Source organism: Moschus berezovskii, chromosome 16 (genome assembly GCF_049115385.1).
Source record: "Moschus berezovskii isolate FMDL1 chromosome 16, NW_MosBer_1.0, whole genome shotgun sequence".
NCBI classification, from domain to species: Eukaryota; Metazoa; Chordata; class Mammalia; order Artiodactyla; family Moschidae; genus Moschus; species Moschus berezovskii.
Window position 1 is genome coordinate 20,107,365 of NC_142475.1, and position 20,251 is coordinate 20,127,615.

At 38.5% G+C, this 20,251-nt stretch overlaps 1 protein-coding gene across 3 annotated transcripts in view; it reads right to left on the reverse strand.

The window, feature by feature from the left end:
- Positions 1-6,031: 6,031 nt before the first annotated feature.
- The window catches only part of AZIN1 (antizyme inhibitor 1), a 31,384-nt gene continuing 17,164 nt past the window's right edge, over positions 6,032-20,251 (reverse strand). For 2 of the 3 annotated variants that reach the window (XM_055431872.2, XM_055431873.2), the window contains 10 exons: positions 18,051-18,248; positions 16,551-16,724; positions 15,079-15,251; positions 13,374-13,508; positions 11,733-11,814; positions 11,278-11,352; positions 10,536-10,698; positions 9,326-9,441; positions 8,553-8,767; positions 6,032-8,352 (listed from right to left, as the gene is read on the reverse strand). In XM_055431872.2, the coding sequence (XP_055287847.1) occupies positions 8,241-8,352; positions 8,553-8,767; positions 9,326-9,441; positions 10,536-10,698; positions 11,278-11,352; positions 11,733-11,814; positions 13,374-13,508; positions 15,079-15,251; positions 16,551-16,724; positions 18,051-18,152 (1,347 nt within the window). In that variant the 5' untranslated portion in view covers positions 18,153-18,248 and the 3' untranslated portion in view covers positions 6,032-8,240. The remainder of the gene's footprint in view (positions 8,353-8,552; positions 8,768-9,325; positions 9,442-10,535; positions 10,699-11,277; positions 11,353-11,732; positions 11,815-13,373; positions 13,509-15,078; positions 15,252-16,550; positions 16,725-18,050; positions 18,249-20,251) is intronic. The other variant, XM_055431874.2, reaches the window with a different exon arrangement.

Sequence of the window (20,251 nt, forward strand, 5' to 3'; positions counted from 1 at the left end):
TCTGAGGGGAACCGCTTGCCCCGGGTCCCATCTCTTCCCAAGGTGCAGCTTGTAGCCAAGGACTGGCTAACACTGGGATACCAGGTCCCAGCCCCCAGTTCTCCATTTGGTCAATTCTGAAGGGCCATCCCAGCTCCAGAGCCCCACGTAAGATCAGCTAAGGCCTCCGTTGGAACTGCACGATGGCTTGCCCTCTCTGCCCACTCCTGCTTCCCATCTCCTAGGAGCACTTCAATCAACCTGCACACAGCTCTGTCTCCATCCGTGTCCAGGGAACCCAACCTAAAACAATGACACGTTTGTCCAGTCTTAGGTTCAAATCCCTGCTCTGATACATCCTCGCTGTAAAATTGGGGGGGGGGGCAAATTCCTTAACCTATCTGGGTCTCCATTTCTGCAAATGTGAAATGAAGAAATTGGAAGAAAATATTTCTAGGACCCTTTGAACCCCTTATCCGTGTGTCACATATGTATCATGAGGCTGCGGAGATGCTGACCCTCAAATAAATGGCTTAGGTAGGCTTTTAATTCCACTGTGTCCTGTGTTTTTGCTTAATTGCCATCAAACTGCTGTCATTTGAGTGGGCTTGCAATAGTGAAGACTCGAATATAATCCTTTATTATTGATACACTCGTCAAACCTATTCCCAACAGTGTGTAGGAAGTCAGTTTTGAAACTGCTTGTTCCAGGGTGATTGGTTCACTGGGGATCAACGTTAAGGTAACATGAACTTCGTGGTTCTTAACATACAAATATGCAAAATACTCACTTCTCACATATGGACCAGCTACCTCAGTTCACCAAGGGTGCAACAAGCTACACCCACCCATCACTTCAGTGTACTTGCTCAGTTGTGCCCAACTCTTTGCAGCCCCGTTGACTGCAGCATGCCAGGCCTCCCTGTCCATCACCAGCTCCCAGAACTTGCTCAAACTCACGTCCATCGAGTCGGTGATGCCATCCAACCCTCTCATCCTGTCGTCCCCTTCTCTTCCCTCCTTCAGTCTTTCCCAGCATCAGGGTCTTTTTCAATGAGTCAGTTTTTCGCATCAAGTGGCCAAAGTGCTGGAGCTTCAGCTCTAGCATCAGTCCTTCCAGTGAACATCCAGGACTGATTTCCTTTAGGGTTGACTGGTTTGATCTCCTTGCAGTCCAAGGGACTCGGAAGAGTCTTCTCCAACACCACAGTTCAAAAGCATCAATTCTTCGGTGCTCAGCTTTCTTTATGGTCCAACTCTCACATACATACATGACTACTGGAAAAACCATAGCTTTGACTGCTACAGACCTTTGCCTGCAAAGTAATGTCTCTGCTTTTTAATATGCTGTCTAGGTTGGTCATAGCTTTGCTTTCAAGAAGCAAGCATCTTTTAATTTCACGGCTGCAGTCACCATCTGCAGTAATTTTGGAGCCCAAGAAAATAAAGTCTGTTATGGTTTCCATCATTTCCCCATCTATTTGCCATGAAGTGATGGGACCGGATGCCATGTTCTTAGTTTTTTGAATGTTGAGTTTTAAACCAACTTTTTCACTCTCCTTTCACTTTCATCAAGAAGGTTCTTCTGTTTCTCTTTGCTTCCGGTGGTACCACCTTCCAATTTCAGATAACCCCTCCCACCACTTCCCAGGTAGCGCTAGTGGTAAAAAACCCTCCTGTCAATGCAGGAGACATAAGAGCCACTGGTTCAGTCCCTAGGTCGGGAAGACCCCCTGGAGAAGGGAATGGCAATCCACTCCAGTATTCTTGCCTGGAGAATTCCATGGACAGAGGCTACAGTCCATGGGATTGCAAGGAGTTGGATATGACCGAGCGACTAACACACTCCCACCCCTTCACAAGCTGCAACCCTTCCGTGTCCACAAAACATGTGTCTTTTCCAAGGTAGTGATACAGTGGTTGTAGCTGTGTATTTAACATGCGTACAACTGTACAGCCATTTCAAAGTGGTTACCATAACCTGTATGCAGGTCAGGAAGCAACTGTTAGAACTGGACATGGAACAACAGACTGGTTCCAAATAGGAAAAGGTGTACGTCAAGGTTGTATATTGTCACCTTGCTTATTTAACTTATATGCAGAGTACATCATGAGGAACGCTGGGCTGGAAGAAGCACAAGCTGGAATCAAGATTGCCGGGAGAAATATCAATAACCTCAGATATGCAGATGACACTACCCTTATGGCAGAAAGTGAAGAGGAACTCAAAAGCCTCTTGATGAAAGTGAAAGAGGAGAGTGAAAAGGTTGGCTTGAAGCTCAACATTCAGAAAACAAAGATCATGGCATCTGGTCCCATCACTTCATGGGAAATAGATGGAAAAACAGTGGAAACAGTGTCAGACTTTGTTTTTTTGGGCTCCAAAATCACTGCAGATGCTGATTGCAGCCATGAAATTAAAAGACGCTTGCTCCTTGGAAGGAAAGTTATGACCAACCTTGATAGTATATTAAAAAGCAGAGACATTACTTTGCCAACCAAGGTCCGTCTAGTCAAGGCAATGGTTTTTCCCGTGGTCATGTATGGATGTGAGAGTTGGACTGTGAAGAAGGCTGACCGCCGAAGAATCGATGCTTTTGAACTGTGGTGTTGGAGAAGACTCTTGAGAGTCCCTTATACTGCAAGGAGATCCAACCAGTCCATTCTAGAGGAGATCAATCCTGGATGTTCATTGGAGGGACTGATGCTAAAGCTGAAACTGCAATACTTTGGCCACCTCATGCGACGAGTTGACTCACTGGAAAAGACTCTGATGCTGGGAAAGGTTGAGGGCGGGAGGAGAAGGGGACGACGGAGAATGAGATGGCTGGATGGCATCACCGACTCTGTGGACATGAGTTTGAGTGAACTCCGGGAGTTGGTGATGGACAGGGAGGCCTGGCGTGCTGTGATTCATGGGGTCGCGGAGAGTTGGACACGACTGAGCGACTGAACTGAACTGAACTGAACCATCAATACTGTACTGCTTCACTGGCAGCGTGCACTCCCAACCTCGTGTTACCCATCTTTACTTTACTGATCTCATGGTGTGAAGATTTTTAGGCAAGCACGTGCCAAGCTCTAGCAAAACTGACTGTACGTAAAGGGGGGCGGGGGGGCGGTAGCATTGTGCCACTTGGGCAGTATTTTCCACAATGTGAACTTGTCCTATGTTCTCAAATGAAGTTTTACACACACACACACACACACACCCCGACAGCAATATAAAATACTCTAAACCCAGTTCCAACTGGGAGAAGGTAACATTAGCTAAACCAATTTTTAAGAAACATTTCAATACGATGATTTTCTTTTGGACACTACTAAAGTTTTCCTCCCTCTCCCAGCAAGCTCTTTACGTGTATTCTTGTAGGATCAGAGGAGGAGGAAGCCAAACTTCAAAAGCGCCCTTGCTTTCTTTATTCCTGTTGAGAACAGTAAGAGATACTATTAAGAGGGTAAGTTTAAGTCACAGAAGTAACTAAAGCTGAGGGGCATTGCTGAGCAGTCATACAAGGTAATTGCCTAAGTGCATTAAGACTGGTTGGGCAATAAAAGCTGAGTGTGTGACTATATGTTGCACAAACTGTAAGTTAAAAGCACCCCAGTAAGCTTAAAAGAATTTTAGATAAATGCAGAAATTAGTATGAAACTTTAAGCCACCCCCCAAATTTAGCTCCATGAGCAGATGGATAATCTCCCCAAATTTAAAAGGTCTCCTAATTTGACTATGTCTACGCATGTAGAATATATTGAGACATGTTTACAATGGTGATGTCAAACATGTTTCTCCCTGAACAAAGGCAAAAACAAATATGCAGACAAGAGAAGATGAAGTTGGAAAGTGCAGATTAATTATTTAGCAGCTGCAGGAACTGGAATCCCAAACCAGGGGCAGGGTTGGAGGTGGCAGGGGGTTGAGAGACCCAAAAAAAAAACAAAAACACAACCCTCAAATTCCAAAACACTGCAGAGAAACTGGCAGCAGATCCATCTGTTAGGAGCAAAATGATGGTCTGCCAAGTCTAAGCATTCAATTCCCGGATCCCTTTTCCTGCACTGCACAGCTGGGCAAGAAGAGCCCTCATTCAAGACTGGAGACTCCTTGTCTCAAGAGGGCAAACAGGCCTCTGGAATAACAGATACGGAGCACTGCTGAGGGCAGGGGTAGTACCCTACTGCATACTGCACACTAAATACAGAAACCCAACCCCTTCAACCCCACTTGTCTTCTAGAATGCTAGCAGATGGCCCACTACTCCTCCAGCAGGGGCTATGAAAAGAATTCACTGAGAATGGGCAAAGACTTCAGGGTGACCTAAGAGGTTTCCCAACAGCTCCACTGGGATACAGCACATTGAGCTGACAAGCCACACTCATGCTCAGAGCTTCATATTAGCTTTTCAGTCCCCACTCAGAAGGGTTACCACACATCCGAAGAATGCCTCTAATGATGAAAACATACAGTCCAATCCAAAAACAGAGACAAAAGGACTATCTAGGGCACTCCCGTACTCTTGCCTGGAGAATCCCATGGACGGAGGAGCCTGGTGGGCTGCAGTCCATGGGGTCGCGAAGAGTCGGACACGACTGAGCGACTTCACTTTCCCTTTTCACTTTCATGCATTGGAGAAGGAAATGGCAACCCACTCCAGTACTCTTGCCTGGAGAATCCCAGGGATAGCAGAGCCTGGTGGGCTGCCGTCTATGAGGTCGCACAGAGTCGGACACGACTGAAGTGACTTAGCAGCAGCAGCAGGGCTGGGTTAGAGGGGAACTTATGAAAAACTTTCTTGGAGGCCAATTAGCTTGTAAAAATTTCAGAGGTTAAAAAATAGACTTGGAATATGGAGCTGAGAAAATCTCACAAAAGTAATTTAAGAAACAGAAAATAGATGAGAGGAAATCAGTGAAATCCAGAGAATTAAAAAATTTCTCTACTTCAGCTCCATTTTGTGTCCCCCCTTCCTCTGCATACGGTTTGCGTGAGTGGTGACAGAGCTGTCGGCACAGGCACCCAGGACGAAGTCTGGCACCGTCATTTAGGAAAAGCTTTAACTAGAACCTGGGACTAAATCAAAACTAAATCCTGCTAGTTCACCAGAGGATCTTCCCTTGTACTCTTATGCAACTCCTTTTCTATTGCCAGTGCATTATCCCTTCATCTGTTAGTCAACTGTGGATTAACTTTCCAATTTCCCATAATTGACCCAGTGCTAAATTTCTCACTAAGCCATCAACTGCAAAGGGTTTTGACAGGCATGAGCAGTAGTATGGTAGAACTGGGATCATTAAAATGGAACTACTTTTGAAACTGAAGCCACACAGGTCAAGGAATTAAGCAGTCAGATGGTGCTTACCTGCTCCAAGCATCGTACAAAAGCTGGGAGCTTATTCCTTTAAGTAGGTAGAGATCAGCCTCCAGCAAAAGCTAGACTATAACTAGTTGTGGTTTGTTAACCGTAAACCAGGTTTGTTCCAGAAAAGCCTGCAAGTGCAAACACTACACCATACTTCTATTCCTACTTTAGGATGGATGAGGTAGGGATTAAAGTATTTGCAGGATTTATTCACAACTTGAATATGGAAAACTACTAAGAAATTTTTTCTTTCACTCTTTCAGCCCAGTTCAGCAAGCATTCTTCACTATATTATTGGTCAAGTTACCTACCCATTAACTGCCATGAAGAAACTGAGAGTAACTCCCAGAAGGGACAAAAAGAGAATTGGTGTGACTTTTTAAATCTAAATTTGCATTCACTGATATCAGTGCCCATCTTACTTAGAAGGAATACCTAGCTTAATTTATACATAACTATTTAAGTCTAAAAACTGTTAGGAAGTTGGTGAATTAATGTGTCCCTAGAAAAATCTTATTGATTTTATCAAAGTCTTCAGTATTCCATATGTAATACCCAGAATCATTTTATCAGATTCAATTTGTTACTATGTAATTAAGTAAGATTCTGAAAGAATGCTTGCAAGTCAATGTACACAAATCTGATAAGTAAAATTTCAACTCCGCAACAGAAGCCAAAGCAAAACTAAAACGTAAGGAGGAATTAAAAACATTTTATCTGTGTATTCAGAATCACACACAAGTTACCTTTACAGTTCAATTTACTATATAGAAATCATTTGGGTTTTATAGTTTCAGTTAAATTCTGAACTTACAATATTGATTTAAAAAAAAAAAGATTGTTACATTAATTCAGTACTTTTTTTAGCATACCAAATTGAAATACATTAAGATCAAACTTTAGATTTATGGCAAACAGTCTTCAAATACAACACAAACATTTTTTAAAGTTAACATATCATTCACATGTGGTACTTGCAACTCTGAGCTGTTATACACAGAATAGCTCTCCTTTAAATACGGCAAAACTGACATGCCATGAAGCTCAAAGTTGTATAGTCAAGCCAAGGACTCAAAGTTGTACCATCTCTTAAAAGATTTGGCATTTCTGAACCAAAAAGCACAACATGTAAAGAAGGTTAGGAACAATTCCTCCTCCTCATTACAGTTAAAAAAAGTTGCATGGTAGCTTGGAATTCTGCATAAAACCCCACATTATACCTTGGAAAATTCCAAGGGTAATTGGATGACAACGGACTGCAGTCCTTTTTCAATTAATAGAACCCATAAAATTCGAATGGGAATTAATCAAATCAAAAATATTAAGCACCTACTGGTTTAAGAGATTGAAATTTATTAGATTCATGATCAATTTCTTTTCACCTTGAAATCAAGGTGTAAAAACCAGCTGTTAAGTGCATTCCAAACTTCTCCTATGTAGCACACGCAGAATTTTCTGTCCATTGGCACCAAAGTGAAGTCACATTTCTCTTGGGAGACAGAAATTCCACATCTGAACATAGAATAAGTTAGGAAAAAATGACCCCTGTTGTTTACTTTATTACTATTGTGATTCTGAGATCTAGGATTACTAATATACTAGCCGTGAACAACGCAAATTCCTGGCAACAACTGTCAGGTTAGTGACTCTAACTCACTTCCCCAATCACCATAAAATTTTAGTATGAAAAGAATGAAAACTAATTACACTAAGCTGCTGAACAAATGGGAGATAACAGGAAACTAAGTGAACAACAAAACAAATCCTAAGTTTGAAATCACTGCAATCGAGAAATTGAAAATAGGTGTGCTTCACCCCATCCCCCTCACAACTCTGAATTTAAATAATATTCCGTGCAAAGGAGCATCAGGCTTCTGGATATAGATGTAGCCCTTCTTTAAGATTTAGTGCGCAGCAGAGTTTTCTGCATTTCCCTCCCCAAAGTTTATTCCAAGTATTTAATAGAATCTTCCATTTCAGCCAAAAGATTTGTGATTCAAAGATTTACTAAGGTACTCTATGCATTCTATCTATACAGAAACACCTATTAATTATTACAATTGGTTTATGCAGGATTAACATTTTTGGTGTTAAAATTGTTAAACATCATGCTTACTGCACATCAACTCTCCATAATGAATCTGAACTTCACAATGATTTACCAAACATTTTACTTAAATTACTAATTAAATAACTGAAAAACGTACTAAGCCAAACTAAACTTAAATGGGCTATAAAGGAAAATAACCTTCGAAACAGCCCAGATACACATCTATTTCAAAACTACCTTTGCTAGCTAGCCCCTTTCCCAAAATTTTAGCCTGAAAAAACAGTAAAATCTACACAAAATTTTATTGCAATCATACAAGGGTTACATTAGGTCAATACAACAAATACTATGATGCAATTTTACATTTATTAAACTACAGTTCAAAGCACAAATTTACACATTCTAAATACACTACACGTATCTAATGAAGTCACACTGGTCTTCCACTGACATTTGATATATCTGGGTGAAAGACATTAACTTTACAAGACTTTTAACACGAATCCTTAGTATAAAAACTGTGTACTTGTATGTAAACGGTTTAATGGGGAACCCAATTAATGGGCTTCCATCTCCACTAAGTCATCCATTTTGTTGCATATTTTATTTTAAACGCTTAAGGGGTAGGGCAAACTGGTAGGTTTAAATCTGGATACATTATCTTAATCTCCCAATTACCCCCAGTGAATTATAGAGCTGATTTTGTCTGGTCCCAAATAGCTATTACTAGTAGTTTTTGTTTCCAAGAGAATTAACAGAATAAGATTGTTCAAATTTTTTCCACACTGGAATGTAGACCAGACAAGCTTATTAACCTGCAACTTCAGATCTACAGAAGCGTTACTGCCTGCTTAAGCTTCAGTGGAAAAGTTGTCTTCTTGGCTCAGCTGAATGCAAGAAGGCACAAAGAAGAAGCTCTTCATCATTGTGTCTGAAGTAACCCCCGCATCCTGCATCTCATACCTAAGGAAAAAATCAAGACATCTGAATTTAAGCACAAAGTCCACACAATCACGTAACAAACAGACAACGAAAAGAACTATAAAATAACTGTTACACTTATGTTATTACTTTTAAGTTGTGTGTTCATTATAGAATTAAAACTAGCAAACCCTGTCACCTCAAATATCCAATCTGCTTAAAAAAAAAAAAATCCATCTTACCAATCACTGTAGGACATCATGTAATAAATAGCTGGCCTCTGAAAATCATTGAAAGCAGATGGTTCATGGACAGAATCTGCTCCCATGTTATCAAAGATAAGCCAATCTCCCACATTCAGCTCAGGAAGAAGACAGTTTTCCACAATTTGATCAAGCTCATCACAGGATGGACCCCAAAGGCTGCTTGTAAACAGAGGCTCATCTGCCTTGTATTTCTGTAGGACAAAAAAGTATTTTTTTGTTAAGCTTTTAACTCAGGCAGGCAATGAACTTGAAGGTAGATAAGAGCGTTTTTTCACCATTTCAAATCAAATGTGCCCCTGAAGAAAGGCCTAGAGCCAGGGGCAGTGTTACTCCTCCTTAACTCCACCTAAGGCAGCAATTTGGAGAACAAAGGACTTAACAGGACGCAGAGAACTATAAACCCTCTAAAAAGGGGCAACCTTCCCCCACCCTAGAACGTTTCTTTGAACTGGGCTGAGGGCTTCCCTGGTGACTCTGGTAAAGAACACCGCCTGCCAATGCAGCAGACACGGGTTCGACCCCTGATCTGGGAAGACCCCATGCGCCACAGAGCAACTAAGTCCGTGCACCACCACTAGTGAGCTTGGGAGCTCCTGGCTGCTACAGCTAGAGAGAAACCGGCGCAGTAACTAAGACCCAGCACATCCAAAAATACATACAATGTTTAAACCGGGATGCGGCCCAAAAATAACAGCTCCGTTCCGAAACTGCCAAATAAGCAGGTTCTATAATATTGCAATAAAACTTACCTTGTGAACCTCTGGAATGGTATTTAAGTCCTCAGACAGTTTACTTGCAAAAGAACCATAAACACCATCATTCATATAATACACGAAGGCTGGTTCATCACTTCCGGTCTTTCCTACTGTTAAAAAAAACACACACACACAAAAACAGGAAAAGTAAAGATGAACTTACAGTAAAACAGCTAAAAGGCGTATCAAAGTCTGAATTTGTGTTTATAGAACTGACTCATAGGTTTCACATTCTTCAAAATATGAAGTGATATATACTGACAAAACTTAAAACTGTTAACTTAAAATACTGAACACACTTCACCAAGGAGGATAACCAATGAACACATTTTAAAAAGAAACTGCTCTACATCATTACTCACCAGGTAAATGCAAATTAAAACTACACTGAGATACCACAACACACACCTACTGAGTGGATAAACTTTAATACTGACCAAAACAAGAACTTAGCAAAGCTGGAAGCAATCAGAACTTGCATATACACATTGCCAGCAGAGGAGTAGAACAGCAACACCCTTTTGTAATCTTTGGGAACACCTACTCTCTGACTCAGCAATTCTATTCTTACATCATTCACCTAAGAAAAACGTCCACAATACTTGTAGTACTGTATTATAATGTAGTAACAGTACTTCTACCCTTAATAGCCAAAAACTGGAAACAATCAAATATTCAGGGCAGGAGACTGGAGACAAAGTATATGCATTCAAACAGTGTAATATTAATTGGCAACAAATAAATGTAAAATGAAATGCTCTATCAAATATTATACTGAGCTGTCTTAAACAAAAGAATATACTTGATCCCACTTACAAGAAGTTCAAGGGCAGTCCAAACTAATCTATGCTGGAAAAATAATCAAAATTGAACAAAACTGAAATGAATTTTAAGATATGAAAATCATATTTTGATAGGTATAAGATTGTAGTGGTTCTTCAAGGGACTCAACTACCTGGGGACGTTTATCTAACATAAGCCTATCTAAACATCAGCTTCAAGAAGAGTCTGACGGAGAGGGACATTAGCTATGGCGTTTTGAAAAGCTCCCTAGCTCCTCCCTACAGATGGATGAGGAACACCCATAACATCATAACCCATCAAATATCCAAAATTATATTTACATGTGATAGTATCTGATGAACTCGTCTTCAAACTAATTGGAATTATTTACTAACAGAAAACTATAAACTTTGTAACTTACCTCCAGAGGAAAACTTATCATTTTCAACAACTTTCTTTGCAACGATATTAACTGCAAGTGTAAATGCAGAAGACACAAAGTAGCTTCCAGGTTCAGAAATTATCTTGATGCCAGATCCTTCAGGAAAGTAGACATCCAACAAAGGGCTGATAACATGATTAACCTATGAATTTTAAAATCCACATTATGGTTTTAATATTGGATTAGATAATTCACAACATTCACAACATTAAAAGATTGACAGCAATTAAATTTTTTAATATTAAGTAGCTGAATTACAGACTATGAAGCTTTAGAAATAAAGCAGGCTTTCAAGTCATCGAAGTTGATTTTCTAACTATCAGAATGGCATTAATTTAAAAAGTTATAATTCCAGTGGCAAATGGCTCCTGGTGAAAAGTCATTGCTTCTATATTCAATCACTAGTGATGAAGGAGAAAAATTTCCAATCAGTTTCTATACTGGAGGAAGGTGAGAACTGATGTGTATCTGGATAAAACAGTTCAAGCTCTGTAAGTGATGAATGAACTAATCGTTGTCATCAAGCACTGAAAACACAAACTTTCCATGATAAAATTATGCTACAGAGTTTAAACTTTTCCAAGGTCTTCTATTACCTATTCATTTTCTTAAAGTTACAGCTTTAGTTGCTGCTCTAAAAACTCTAGTCTACAAATCTACCTTGTAAGTAGAAAAGAATGAGAGATTAGTCCAGTATGTCCATCCAGTGAACAATGTTTACCTCTTCCAATTGAAATTCGGTTCCTGTGAAGCCTCCACCAATGTCTAACATGTTCATTGTGAAGCCAAATTCTCCCTAAAGATGCAGGAGGGGAAAAAAAATCTTTAAACGCTTTTCCAAATTGTAATGTGTATAGGGACATCACACACACACAAAAATTCTCTAAGGGAGGTAAATAATCTCTGTTCTGACCTTAGTAAATTTCTTGCTTTCTACTAACAGAGGCGGATTATTTCATTATATTTTCCTGCTATTGTCTGTACTGTCTTTAGACAGTACATATTTAGACAGTAAATATTTAGACAGTAAATATTGCACCTCTCTACACCCATTTTAAAAATGTGCATGTCATAAATAAATACGATCAGAACACTTCAGAAGTAGAAAAGAAGTTGAATATTTGTCTTAAATAACATCTTGGCTTAAATATCAAAATAATTTAAGGGAAAACTTACAGCCATGTCAAACACACATCGCGCATCAGATAGAGCATGTACATATACTTGAGATTCTTTGCAAGCACTTGAAACATGAAATCTGAAAGACATAGAGTAATAAATTTGAAGTTGCAGCAAATTTTAGAGGCCGTTCCTCTCTAACTCACCATATTCACACAAAAAAGTATTCACATTAACTTTACTCAATATTTAAAGCATTAGAAACATGAACCTCTAATTACCCAAGTTACAATACCAGCCTTTTAGAAAAGGCAGTGTTTGGGTAATAATTTTTTAATAATAAGTTATCAGTTATACTTCACAGCTATCAGATAGGGACATGCTTTTTATACGGTAAAGTAACAATAAATTGTAAGTAACAAACAATTTATTGTTAGTAACAAACAATAATTGTAACAATTGTAACAACTTTACCAAAATCTTCAATTTTGAATGCGCAATTTTACCTGAAAATATAAAAATCTACGGTGTGACTTCCCTGGTGGTCCAGTGGTTAAGAATCCACTTGCCAACGCAGGGGACACAGGCTTGATCCCTGGTCTGGGAAGATCCCACATGCCACAGAGCAACTAAGCCCTTGAGCTGCAACTACTAAAGCCCAAGCATCTCTTGTGCTCCCCAAGAGAAGTCAGAATAACCTCCACTCTCCAGAATCAGAGAAAAGCTTGCAGCAATGAAGACCCAGTGTAGCCAAACACAGATCTTTTTTAAAAAACGTATCTATTGAGAAATAAATACAAGTGAACATTAATTCAGTTGAGCAATACTGATAATTGTTAGTACTGCTCATTAACAGTGATATTTATCAAAGATTCGGACTATTTAAATTTGAGGGAATTCCCTGGTGGTCCAGTGGTTAGGAACCCTGTCGGGAAACTAAGATTTGACAAGTCACACTGCAAGATCAAAAATTAAATTAAATTTAATTAAAATATGGTCCTTTCCATATCAATTGTAGCAGTGGTTACAAAAATGTTTAAAATTCACAGAATATACCTCAAATCAATTTTCCTGTGTGTTAACAATAAAATTAACTGAAATATGGAAACTCCCAAATACTGTCAATATTGTCAGCTAAGGCAGAATTAAGTTTAACAGTGGTGATTCTTTATCCATCTTTATGAACAATTTTAAAATCTGGCGGTCACTGCTCCAGATCTGATTTGGATCATGGTTCAGAAACTATGATCAAATCATTAACTCTCTGGGTCTTAATTTTCTCATATATAAAAACTGAGAGGATAAAATAGTCTACTGATGTTTTGCAGTACCCCTGAGGGATTAAAAAGGGGAAAATAAAAAGTCTTGGGATGGGAAAAAGAAAACTTGAAATGACATGTCCAACAATCATTTTGGTATTCATCAGAATTCTAGTAAATCCATCCATTCAATTTAAAAAGAAGTGATTTAAATTACCAACCAAACTGTTATTTACTATTTTCTTTCTTTACTAGGTGAAGGGGAGGTACATACAAGTACAAAATAGTATAAAGGATAAACATTTTCCTAAACTAAGAAAACGATGTATAAGTAAACCAGAAATTTAATCTATTAGCATTTATACAAAAGAAAACCTAAACTGGTAAACAGAAAGACTAAGATTATCACCACAAAATGAAGTTTAAAACAACTACTCACTTAACTCCAATAATTTGGACATCAAGTTCCTTAGCACATTCCAAAAGATGCCTACAGTTCTTCAGGGTAGTGCCAAACTTCATGTTACCCTCTTCACCTCCAATACTATCTTCTGTTGCAATATGTAGTAAGACCCTAAGAGAAGGGGAAGATGATTGGGGCAGAGTTGGTTTACATCATCATCAGCACATGTGAAGCCTGAAGATTGTAGGAAGTGTGTTGATAATGTTGTCAGTGCTCCATAATCCAGCGTCGGATGAATCAAGTGAACCTAATGAGAAACAATCCTGTATAGAGAAAAAACTAGCAATTAGGGACTAAAGCATGAAGCTTACAAGGATGGGAATTTGGAAAATTCAGGAAGTTAAGACTCTGTTGCAGCAGCAAGAGTCGGTTGGGCTCTGTAATGAAAGACGACATTACTTTCAAATGAAGTCCATCAGTCCATAAATCCACCTAGAAAGACTAAATTGAATAGCAATGTCATTACTGTCTTTCAGTAAAAACTGTCAGGGCTTTAAATGCTTCAAATTTCCTAAAAAAGTTCTAGCTAGCTAACCTTCTACCACTTATTCGGAACCATTCCTCCAATTAATCACATTGATGTAACAAGAAAAAAAGAATTTTTTTAACGCATCTTACCAGCAGCCTTTTAGACTACTGATTCAAATCTATTTGGTATTTCCTTCCAAACCATGACAACCATGACAAAGTGATCAAGACTGTCAGGCCATCTCTGAGTAACCACAAATCGCTTAAAAAACAATTATACAAAACTGCTATTTGTAAAAGCAGAATTATTCTACCTACAGGATACCTTTCAAAGAACACCATTAAAAAAATTATCAATATAAGGAAAATACGGACATGATACACATTTTTGGTAACATATAACACACAACTTATTAAAAAGTAAATTTTGTACTACTATACTTTTAGCACAGGCTATATAAAATCCTCTTGATATACCAGTTCATGGTAATATTTATTTTGCCTTAAAATTTCTGTTTTTTGTTTAAAGCATGGCAAACTTATATTTTATTTATTTTTTGGCTGCACTGTGTGGTATGTGGGATACTCCCCAACCAGGGATCAAACCCATGCCCCCTGCATTGGGAGCTCAGTCTTAACCACTGGACCACCAGGGAAGTCCCAAAGTTTTGTTTTTAAACAGTAAAGTTCTTAGTTGGAAAATAAATCTTGGGACCCATGTAGGGTACAAGTAAAAACATTAAACTTCCTGTCTGAAGAGAAGGGACTTAAGGACTAGGTTCCTAAGACACTGACATGAAGGACACCCATCTAAGAAACCGAGGCTAAGGGCAGATTAAACCCTCAGCTAGAAGGAAAAAAGCTGAGCAGAACACATTCCGTTCCTAATACGACACATAACTAGAACGGTTAAAATAATTGTGAAAATATAGCCATAGCTTTAATTTGATCATTCTAACAACCAGATTTTCTTCCTCGAATTAAAGATTATATACAAATTATATCCCAAAATATCGTTATCTCATCCAAGTTGCCCATGAAGGATCAGAAGTAGCCAATAAAAATGCTAGCAGTATTTTCCGTGTAGTAAGTTGCAATAATTACAACACATACCACTGCTCTATATAAATGCCCCCCTACCCCTTTCCCAGACTAAAGAAAACCCCAAATCCTAGGTAAAAAAATATTCCCTTGTAACTAATTTTACACTTACTTGGCATTTGGGTGGTTACGTGCAATTTTCTTCAATTCAACTTCATTGTCACATGTCATGATATTAACTCCAACTTTTGCTGCATACTTGATCTGAGACACTTGCTTGCAAGGACTTATGTAAATGATGTTTTCTGGAGATACACCCAATTCTTGCACTAAAGCCATTTCATTCTAAAAACAGATTTTAAACAGTGTCATCTAAAAGATAAGCTTTCTATTACTTTTCAATCACTGCCATATACTTTTATTTTCTGGTTAAATTCAAATTGTGTAAGGTTAAATTAGGATTATGTACATCACAGTTCATATTCTGGTAATGCTTGCTATATTATACTCTGTTAAAAACCTTTTAAAAGGTACACAGGCATATCTCATTTTATTGTGCTCTGCAGATAATTCCATTTTTCAAATTGAAGATTTGTGACAACCCTGTGTTGATCAAGTCTGCTGGCACCATTTTTTCAACAGCACTCTTTTTTGAGGTATGTACATTGTATTTTAGACATAATGCTACTGTATACTTAATAAACCACAACATAGTACAAACTTTTATACGAACTGGGAAATAACAAAAAATTCACATGACTCGCTCTACTGCAGTGGTCTGGAACTCAATCCACAGTATCTCTGAGGTATGCCTGTCATTACCATCAGAGAGGTCTCCCAGTTTAGGATATTATCTTGCTGTCATCAGAAGTAACTTGATCAAACTAGCTCTAGGCTAAGAATGAGGAACAAATAAAAAGTTTCTGATTAAAGATAAAGAAAGCTTCTAAAGTCTCATCTCACTGCAATGTTCCTTTCATTGGTATACTTGAAAGTCTGTAAATTTCCAGTATTAAATGACAAATTTAAACGAGTTAAAAAATGCATCCACAAGTCAAACTTCCTTGTAATTGTTCTCCTACTGCTGCTGCTGCTGCTGCTGCTAAGTCACTTCAGTCGTGTCCGACTCTGTGTGACCCCATAGACGGAAGCCCACCAGGCTCCCCCATCCCTGGGATTCTCCAGGCAAGAACACTGGAGTGGGTTGCCATTTCCTTCTCCAATGTGTGAAAGTGAAAAGTGAAAGTGAAGTCGCTCAGTCGTGTCCAACCCTTAGCGACCCTACCGACTGCAGCCTACCAGGCTCCTCCGTCCATGGGATTTTCTAGGCAAGAGTACTGGAGTGGCTTGCCACTGCCTTCTCCGTCTCCTACTGCTACTGGTCACTAAATGTTGTTTTTAGTTGCTAAGTCATGTCTGACTCTTTGCAACAGGCTCCTCTGTCCGTGGAATTTCCCAGACAAGAATACTGGAACAGGTTGCCATTTTCTTCTCCAGGGTATCTTTCCAACCCAGGGATCGAACCTGAGTCTCCTGCATTGGCAGGTGGATTTCTTTGTCACTGAGTCAACAGGGAAGCCCCACCAAACATTAGTCAATTTTAAAATGTGGCAGTTCAATAACAAAGTAATGAAAATGACTTACTTTATTAGAACAAGCAAATCCAGTTCCAAGAGCTGCCAAAATCTCAAGCACAGCTGGAGTGGAGTTGCACTTCACCGTGTAGAATGGCTTTATCTGAGCCACTATGTTCTGCCATTGACTGTGCTTCTTCACAATCTTTCCAAGATCTCCCACAAAAAATGCATTTTTCCCTGTCTATTATAGTTATGAAAAAAAGAAACATAAGAACTACTGAAAACAGAGTATTGTTAAGTAGCAAAGAACTCCCCTTTTCCTCCACAAATGAGCCAAGATAAATATTTACATACCACCACATTTAAGGCTTGTTTCTTTTTAAACCTGACTGTTTGCTGTGCTATGCTGACACAGAAAATATTCTTAGATTAAAAAATTAAAAAAGTGTCAATGAGAGTGACTTTCTACTTCAGAACTGCTCCAATTTTACTTCTGGTGAGTGGAAGGGAAGATTACTTATATTGTTCCATGCATTCCTTAATTGTTTTAAACCTACTTTAACAGTACAGGATCTAATTTCCTAAAAAGGTGAGTAGAACGAGGAATGCTAAACAAAAAGCCCTATCCCCAACGTGAACTGCAGTTAAAGACAGTAAAAGGGAACAAAAGAAATCCATTTTTAAGGAGTAAGTTGGTAGTATTTGTAGAGGTGACAAGACTAAATTTAAAAATACAGAAGTACACTAAATGCCAGATAAATCCAAGTCCAGTGGTTAGGACTCAGTTTTCGCTGCCATGGCCTGGGTCCAATCCCTGGGTCAGAAACTCAGATCCCACAAGCCGTAGAAAGAAAGAAAGAAAAAGTAAACTGATTTTAATTACAGATCTGGGAAAAGATCATGATTGATTCTGAAGCTGGAGCTACCCTGGGGGTAGAGAGATGACTACACATATCATCCAGAGAATAAATTACTCAATGTTAGATGGCAGATAAAATAATCTTTATGTAAAACATACAACATTCAGATATTGTTCGAAATGTCATGAAAATATTACTGTTTTCTATAATCCACCTTATTTGAAGATATACATTATTAGAATATACTGACCAAAGACAGGCTGCCACCCTAATGTTCTGACCCAGGAAATGTTGCAAAATTGACTAAGACTAGTGACATGAGAGAATTAACTGTGGAATGATTTGGCTATAGAATAGACTGAATGGTAGGACAAGCGTCATTCTTCCACACCCCCAAAAAAAGAATTCTGATGACAGAAGAGAGCAGCAGGATTTTGCTGGTGAGCGAAGACTTAAACATATCTGTAGAGGAAAGCTTTTTGGGTATCCTATTACTGAACATCACTAACCTGAAAACATTTCTTCAAATTTGGGGAATATAGGAAATTAGCTCCAACAAAAACAAATTCTTTCAGTAAGCAATAAACAAAAATTACTGCATCAGTAAGTACAAAACAAAAATGATCTTAAGTAGCAGTAATGATGCTTCATATTTCAGAAATTATTATAAACACTGTATTTTAAGAAACCCAATATGACACACTTACCAGGGTATGTTCATAAACATAGTTATCAATAACATTTCCAAGGTTTGTTCCTTCATCCAACAGGCCAACGGAGTAGTTTGCATCGTCAATAAATCCTTTCATCTCAGCCGTATTCCACAAAGCCGAAAGTCATAAACCAGGAAAAACAAGAGACGGGCCACCAAGCCTTACGTCTGGGTCCTTAGAATATGCAACAAACTGTCAAAATAGAAATTATTTCAAAGTCTGTATTATTTCATTAGTTAAACTTAATATATGAGCTGTCAGTTGGAGTGTGCTAATAAGAGGAACCTAATTTAGTGAAGAATCTGCGTAATCACTTACCATTTTCAGAAATACTAGATCACCAATATCCTTTCCTTAGTGCCCATTTTAAAGCAAATGTGAATTTATACATAAAAAGGCAAGCTTAATATGACAATTTCTTGAGAAGGTAGCTGAAACAGATGCAGAATATGTTACAAATCAACATCATCACCTTATTTACAAGGAGTTACAGAGCCAGTCTTTTTTATTCATCTTGTTTTGTGGTTCTCCCATATAACACAAACAACTTTACTCATTTTAAGCAAAGAAAGCTAGCGAAATAAATGTCTGCTGCTAAGCAATCAAAATTGTCTGAACTTCAATACACTGCCAGTAACGTAACCAGTGTGATACCAGGTAACTGCAGATAAACGTCTTCTAAGTAAAATTCTAGAGTAGGTGATGTGTAAGCAACAGGAATGGGTGAAAGTGGAGGCTGACTTCAGGAGGACAACTGTAGCTCTGATATAGACTATCTGGATCCCACACCACAAGCTACAACAGAACTAGTTCAATTAAGTTAACAATTAAGTCTCTTTGAGGTAAGCTTATCTGGTGAAAATGTTTCTGGAACATAAGTCAGAAAACCTAGCCCTGGCTTTGTCATTTAATAGCTGTGCAATCCAAGGTCAACTACTTCAAAAACCTGCTGTAAAAAAAGAAAATTACAATCACTTGTTTTAAGTGCTGACTTGAAAGAGCTAACTGCCAGAAATTCAAGAACATCACTGCAATTTGAAACTAGGTATAAGTTAGGGACCTATATATACATCATGAACATTTATTTACTAAGAACTCTGATTTTTAAAAAGGCATCATACTGAATCCAACTCTTCCCCAATCAAATAAAGTTTCCCTCTTTCTCCAAATCACCCACTGTCCTCTGGAGCAGCCCATACCTAAGTTTATCTTCTTTGCTGAATTTACCGGTCCTTATCCCCCGGAGAAGGAAATGGCATCCACTCCAGTACTCTTGCCTGGAGAATTTCATGGACAGAATAGCCTGGCAGGCTACAGTCCATGGGGTCGCAAAGAGTCAGACACAACCGAGTGACTAACACATACACACACACAAGATTACTTCAGTTAAAGATTTCTTTTAATATAAAGTCTATAAACATAACAAGTTCTCGAGACAGATGCTGTCATCGCTCCTTGTCTGGGACTGATTTCTGGGTGCCATATTAATTTTAATGGACTTAGACCAGATCCTGGCAACATACACAGCTTTTCCTGCCTCTTTGATTACCCCCTTTCTCTTCCCCTCCCCTTGCTCTATGCCAGAGTTCACCTCAAGTGGAGGCCCTTGTCCTAAAAATATACTCCATTTCAATGGTTCTCAAAAGTATCAGCTTTTTGGTTGCACCAAAACAATTCGTCAATAAGCCACAGCATTAGTCAATTTCACGAACTACAAACTATTTTAAAAACAGTAACAGCTATATTTCCAAGGAGTCAACTATATTCGGTTTACTGAGAAAATCTTAAGATTGTATACCAGAAATGATTTAAATCTGTGTCCAGAAAGTAGACATTTAGGCTTGAGGATACATGTTTATTTTAAGCAATGTAAGACCAATCAGAACATCAATTTTAGGGGGATATTCAACTCCACTAACGCAAACAGAACGATACATTCAAAAAGATCATTTATCCTATTAATAATGAAAAATACTTAATCAAGATCTTTAGCCTAGTATTTCAGCTCATCAGATTCCTAAGTAGTTTCTACTCTCTATGCAGTATTTACCTGGGAACCTTGAGTTATCAATTATGGACCATCACAGGCAACAGCTACCAAATGTAAAGTTCTAGTTTTTAAAGTCAGGACAAGAAGAACCTCAATTTCCTTCAGCTAGAGATGGTTGGATGGCATCACCGACTCAATGGACATG